Source organism: Plasmodium reichenowi, chromosome 9, assembly GCF_001601855.1.
Source record: "Plasmodium reichenowi strain SY57 chromosome 9, whole genome shotgun sequence".
Lineage (NCBI taxonomy): Eukaryota > Apicomplexa > Aconoidasida > Haemosporida > Plasmodiidae > Plasmodium > Plasmodium reichenowi.
This window is the reverse complement of record NC_033654.1, coordinates 81,569-88,556: the sequence shown is the minus strand read 5'-3', so window position 1 is coordinate 88,556 and position 6,988 is coordinate 81,569. Positions and strand designations below refer to the sequence as shown.

General features: G+C 17.9%; 1 protein-coding gene across 2 annotated transcripts; it reads right to left on the bottom strand.

Moving 5' to 3' along the window:
• Positions 1–1,284: 1,284 nt before the first annotated feature.
• On the bottom strand, positions 1,285–5,691 carry PRSY57_0901700 (hypothetical protein; the record flags this gene model as incomplete). 2 transcript variants are annotated; one of them, XM_012907256.2, is made up of 17 exons in its annotated part: positions 1,285–1,318; positions 1,451–1,585; positions 1,666–1,733; positions 1,947–2,048; positions 2,213–2,275; positions 2,410–2,820; positions 2,911–3,027; positions 3,150–3,255; positions 3,398–3,460; positions 3,609–3,708; positions 3,797–3,890; positions 4,014–4,457; positions 4,555–4,562; positions 4,731–4,776; positions 4,866–5,003; positions 5,147–5,254; positions 5,446–5,691. In XM_012907256.2, 17 exons carry the CDS (start codon positions 5,689–5,691, stop codon positions 1,285–1,287), a joined length of 2,283 nt encoding a protein of 760 aa, XP_012762710.2. The 2 variants fall into 2 exon arrangements, with proteins under 2 accessions (XP_012762710.2, XP_019970459.1); XM_020114759.1 differs by lacking the exons at positions 1,285–1,318; positions 1,451–1,585; positions 1,666–1,733; ... (7 more) ...; positions 3,797–3,890; positions 4,555–4,562 and having other exon boundaries at positions 4,447–4,457.
• Between the last annotated feature and the right edge of the window lie 1,297 nt (positions 5,692–6,988).

Below are 6,988 nucleotides of genomic sequence, written 5' to 3'. Positions count from 1 at the left end.
TTTTTTTTTTTTTTTTTTTTTTTTTTTACACACAAATGTATACTATATATTATATGCATATATATAATAATAATATGAAAAAATAAAAAAGGGATAATATGAAATAATATTTATTCTTTTTAATTTTCTTGAGCTTTTGACATTCATTTGAATTTCTATTTATAAAGTTTTAATTTCTTGTGCATATTTATTTGTGTATAGATAATGAAATGTTATTAGTACAATTTTATTTTTATTAGTATATGTTTTTTTGGTCTAATAAAATCCGTCATTGGAATATATTTCATATTTAAAATAAGAATTATATGTAAAATAATCATGATATTTTAAAAGTTTCTTTTTTCTTTATATATATATATATATTTATTTATTTATTTATTAAATATTTAATGTATGTGTGAAAATATAAGAATTGCTTTTATGTCTAAAGAAGAATAATAAATTATATTATGTTATACATATATATATATATATACATAACTATATAAGAATATTAAAATTTTATCGAATAATATATTTTTAAATTCACAAGAATATGTATGTATAATATATTTCCCTTGTGTAATATTTGTATATAGACATTTGATGTTTTTCCTAAAAATAATGAAATCAAATTATATGAAATTTTCTTTATATAATTATTTAATATGAATTTTATTAATTCTTTTTGTTATAATATAACAAAGGTGATTTATGTCTCATATTTTATTTTTTAATTATATAATAGATTTAAATTTGATTTTGCATTTTCTTTGTATAAAATAATATATATATATATATACATATAAGGTTAATATATCCCCAAAGGGACAAGTTTTTATTTTATATTCTTTTTTTAAGATATTAATTATCAATTATATATATATATATATATGTCATTTTTATGTATAATTATTGACTTATTTACATTTCAATTTATACGATGTGAAAATAAAAAAAAATTAAAATATTTTTAAAAATAATATAGGTATCATAAAGAATACGAAAAGGATATATTACAGTATATAGACTTGAAAAAAATTAGGAAAATGTAAATTTGTGTAAAAAGGAAAAAAAAAGAACAGGGTCAAATTTGTTAATTTTGAGAATAATTATATATCTATATATTTGTATAATTTAGGAAAAGAAAAATAAATGAATGAATAAATAAATAAACAAATGAATAAATAAATATATTTTTGTTTTGCTGTTGTATATTAAAATATGTTTTATTATGTATGTTTTTTTTGCTATGCTGAAAAAATGGAAAAAAATTCATATACATATATATGAACAATTCAGTTTTTATTTTTTTTCATATTCTGCACATGTCTGAGCTCTATACAAAATGAAAAAAAAAAAATAAATAAATACATACATACATATGTACATACATATATATGTATATATATTACAATATTTTATATTTATATTTAATAAAAAAAACAACAGCAACATATATGGTTGTTACCTCAATTTTATTCCTGTAATTTCGTTTCTTAAGGAAAGGTTATATGTTTGTAATTGTTTATATTTTAGCCCCAAATTGTGAATAATATCACTTAATAATTTTTGTTCATCATTTGTAGTGTCAATTTGTTTTTTCCTGAAGAAAAAAAAATTAAGTTAAAATGTATATTTTATTTTAGTATCATATTTGTAATATATTTTTTATATTGATCATACAGGGCATCCTTATAGTATTCAGTTTCCTTTTCTCTAATTTGTAATTGTTCTTTAAAGATTTGTAATGCCTAAAAATAAATAAATGAATAAATAAATAAATAAATACATATATATATATATATATATATATATATATATATATGTATTATGGAACGATTAATATAAATGAATTATATGATAAAGACAAATACATGTTATCATACAATTTATATATAGGCTAATAATAATATAAGATATAATATATTTTGTTTTTTTCTCATTTAATATTTTTTCTTAATTACTGTATTAAATTCCTTGCTCAATTTATTTTTTGTTGTTTCTTCGATTTGATCAGTGTTTTTCTTCTCCATTATTAACTCGGCTTCCAACCTTATCAATTTTTCCTATAATATATTGTGTATAAGAAAAATTTTGTTATGTTATAAATATAAAATAAGCATAAAAGGAATATCGTCAATTTGTACATATAAATAAATAAATAAATAAATAAATAAATATATATATATATATATATATATATATATATGTAAAAGTAAACTTTTCTTACATTTAATGATTGGTCTGAACTTCCTTGCATACTGGATAATTGCATTTGTAACGTTCGATTAGCCTTAAAAAATAAAAAAAAAAAAATAAAAATTTATATATGTTTGATAAAATATAAAATATACTAACATTTAATTTGTCTATGATATGATATATATATATATATATATATATATATATTTTTTTATGTATAAGAACCTCCGTTATTTGTTCAATTTCTTTTTGTTTTTCTTCTATTTTCTTCTTTTTCTTTTCAATAGTTTTTTTTTTGTCGTCAATTTCATCTTGTTTATTTTTAATTTCTTTTTGTATTTCATCAATTAAGTTTTGTTTTTCATCAACTAATTTTTGTTTTTCATCAACTAGTTTTTGTTTTTCTTCAACTTCTATTTTTTTATGGTCAAATTGTTTTTCTTGTTCATCAATTTTTTGTTGTTTTTCATCAATTATTTTATCTTGTTCATCAATTTTTTGTTGTTTTTCATTAATTATTTTATCTTGTTCATCAATTTTTTGTTGTTTTTCATTAATTAATTTTTTCTGTTCATCAATATTTTTTTGGTGTTCTTCAATTTGTTTTTCTTTATCTTCAATATCTTTCAAGGATTTCTATAAAAATAAATAAATATATATAATATGTATGAATAGATATACCAATAAGTGTGTATATATTATATGTTCGACTCTTTATATTTTTACATTATATTTTTCCTGTAGCTCCTCATCGTTATTATCTTTTTCCTTGTCCTTATTTTCTAAAAACTTTTGCTCCAACTTTTCGTTGATTCTTTTTAAGTCGTCTATTTGATTTTCAAGCTGTACAAAACATAAAAATAAAGAAACATCAAAAAATAGGAACCACCATATATACATATATTGTATATATATATATATATATATATAATGAATATGTGATTTATATTTATATTTTCTCTAACTTTTTTTATATCTTCATTGCTATTTGATCCTATTTGTTTTCTCAGATTTTCATTTTCCTTTTTGATTCTTATTAATTCTTCAGTTTGATCTACGTTACTTAATCCACTACAAGATGAAAGTAAAGAAAATATTTTAGGCTACATATATAAAATATATATTGGTAGAACATAATAATTATTATATAATATGTAGTGTTATATGTATATCTAGTATATGAATTATATGAAAATACATCGTTTATTTTAACATGTTAATCTTATCCATATTTTGTTCCTTCTTCAGTAAGTCATAAGAATGAGTTTTCATATCCCTGTAAAAAAAAAAAAACAGTTAAGAAATTTAAAAAAAAGTATGATTAATTTATGGAATACATTTATTTTTAGTATATATGATTAAGCATATTTCATCTCATTATATATACATATGCATATATAATTATATTTATTTATTTATATTACAGGTCATTTTTCAATTGTTGTACGATTTTGTTTTTTTCTGAAAGTTCCTGTTTCAATTTCTCGTTCTCAGTTTTGACATTTACCAAATCGGCATCCAAATCTGTAAAGTGTAGAATATGTATATATTTTTAATACCTTACATATTATATATTAATTTTAACTATCGAATGAAAGATATATATAATAACCTGCACATTTATCCTTGTATATTTTTATATTTGTTGTTTCTATTTTCAATTTTTCCATTTCTCCTTCCATGTCAACCATTTTTTGTGTATTTTCCTAAAAAGATAAAACATATTAGGTAATGATATTATGATTATATATATATATATATATATATATATTGATTTATTTATGTAATATCATATTAATATTAAAAAAGAAAAAAAAAAAAAAAATTACCTTTAGCTTGTCTTCTAATTCTTTGTTTATATTTTGAATTGTCATCATGCTTTCTAATTTTTCTTTATATGTATTAATTTTATTTTGTAGGATGTCTATATTTGCATTTTCTTGTTTTAATATATTTTGTTCATCTTCTAATTCTTTTATTTTATTTTTTAAATCATTTTCTATGTGTAATTTATCTTTCATTTGTTTTTCTAAATTGTTTTGTAATTCATTAATTTTTTTTTCATGTTCTTCTATTTGATTCATATATTGATTTTTTGTTTTTTCACATGCGGCGTTTATTTGCTTTTGTAGATTATTCATTTTTTCTTTATCTTCCTCAATAATTTTATTTTTTTCTGTAATAGAATTGTTTAAGTTATCATTTTCCATTTCGAAGTATTTTACCTTTTCTTTTAATTGTTTTATTTCTGTTCTTAGCGATTCATTGATAACCTACAACATGGTTAATAAATAAATAAATATATGAATATATATATATATATATATATTAAAATGATAATTTGTTAGATTTTGTATTATTATATCTTACTGTGTTATCTGTGTTGGGATACAAGGAAAGAGGAATGTTTTTATTGATATAAAAAAAAAAATATATATATGTATATATATATAATAAACGTATAAATCTGTTTATGTATATTTTATTTTTTAATATTTGTCTATCTATGTAATTCATAATTATATATATATATATATATATTTTACCTTTTGAATTTTGTTCTGACAGTCCCTTTTCTTCATTATCACTCTCCTATATAATGAGAAAAGAAAATAAATGAACATACATACATATATTTATATATATATATATATCCCTTTATTATAATAATAATCAATTACCTCCTTATCTAAGTGTTCCACCACATTATGTATATATTTTTGTGTTTCATGACTGACTGATAAGATGTTATTTATATGCTTTTGCTTATCATCTGAAACAAGTGCTGCTAATATGACCAAGCTATATATGTCTATGAACTATAAAATGAAAAGTAAAAATATATATATATATATATATATATATATATATATATGTATAAATATATACTCATTAATATATTAATTAACATATATATTTATTTTATATTTTTTGAATTAGTTTAAGCATAATTTTATTTAACCTCATTAATTGTTAGGGCTGATAATTTATCTAAAATTTGTTTTGTAATTTTTTCATATTTTTTTTCATGATATTCATTTAAATATTTTAATAAACATTCATAGGCGTCCTGAAGGAATGTGTAATAATTGTAAAGTAAAAAATGTTAAATGTTATAAAAATTATTAAACAAATATTTATATTATTTCAATAAATATAATATATACATATATATATATATATGTGTATATTTATTTATTGTCCTAATTTATTATTTTTTCATGCCATGTTTATATATATTGATATATTTGTTATACTTACTATTTCATTTTCAAATTGAGCAGGGTGTATTGAAATGTCAAACCAAGAAGGATATATTTCATTCATACATAGCCATATAGCATAACAAGAATATATATTTATTACTTTACAATTATTTTCTTTATGTGTTTTAACGTTTGTTTTAAGATTTGATTCGTCCATAATAATTTCTACATTTTTTGCAAAACAAAATGTTTGAATAAATTCTTTTATATGAATCATATACTGTTTTTCCATATCACCCATTTTGTTCAATATTATATAGTTATAAAACAAAAAAAAAAAAAAAAAAAAAAAAGGAATTGAAAAATATTACTCTATTGAAAAATATAGGAAAATATAGAAAAATGTATTAAGTTAAAATGAGAGTTACTCCTAATATGACGTATTACAACTATATAATATATATATATGTATATATATGTATATATTTTTCTATTATCCAAGAATAAAAAGAAAATATCTTTTTTTATTATATGTGGATTAAAAAATATAGTTGTTTACACATTGCACAATTTAAATACCACCAATAATTAAATAGAAAAAAAAAAAAAATTAAAAAGAAAAAAGGAAAGCCTCCAAAAATTTTCCTATTATATTAATACATATAATTAGGTAAAAAAAGTAGAAAGAGAAAAAAAAAGATCATATTATAGGTCAAAGGGAAAAGGTCATGAAAAGAAAAAAAAAAAAAAAATGGTGCAACTTTGTTAAAGGAAAAATATAGGCGTAAATTTCAATACATATATATATATATATTTATTTATTTATTTATTTATATACTTATAATAGAACATAATTCAATTTTAATACATAATGTTATATATTGCTCTAATATTTTAAGATGACCTTTATTTATATTATTGTTAACTATAAATATATACACATGCGCACACACAAGTGGGAAATTTGGATAGGGAAAAGAACAAAAAAAAAAAAAAAAAAAAAATATATTTATATATATATATCAATTATAATTACATAAAAAAATGGAGAAAATATTATATTAATTTATTTATTTATTTGTTTAATTTTTATATATAATTTTTTTTTTTTTAATTTTATGCTTTTCCTTTAATATATTTATTTATTATTTTTTTTTTTTTCTTTCATTTTATATCATAACATTGAAAAAACATCATAAGAACATTGTAGAGAAATGATAATAAACAATCTATGGTACATACATATATATTTTTTAAACTTATAAAAAGTAAGGTTTTATGTTTAGAAAAAATTATTAATTGTTCAAAAAATAAAGGATAAGAAAAGTTTATTATATTCTTTTAAATAATATTTATGTGTAAAAAAAGAAAATATATTATATTTATCGTGTACACCATAATTTTCTATTGTAATTTCTTTTTTTTTGAATTAAGTTCTGTTTAAAAGATTTATGGATTCATAAAAAAAGTAAATTAAAAAAAGATAATAAAAATGTGTTTATTATAGTTTATACAAAATTATTGACAAGAAAAAAAAAAAAAAAAAAAAAAAAAAAAAAAAAAAAAAAAAAAAAAAAATTTTTAAAAAAAAAAAAAAA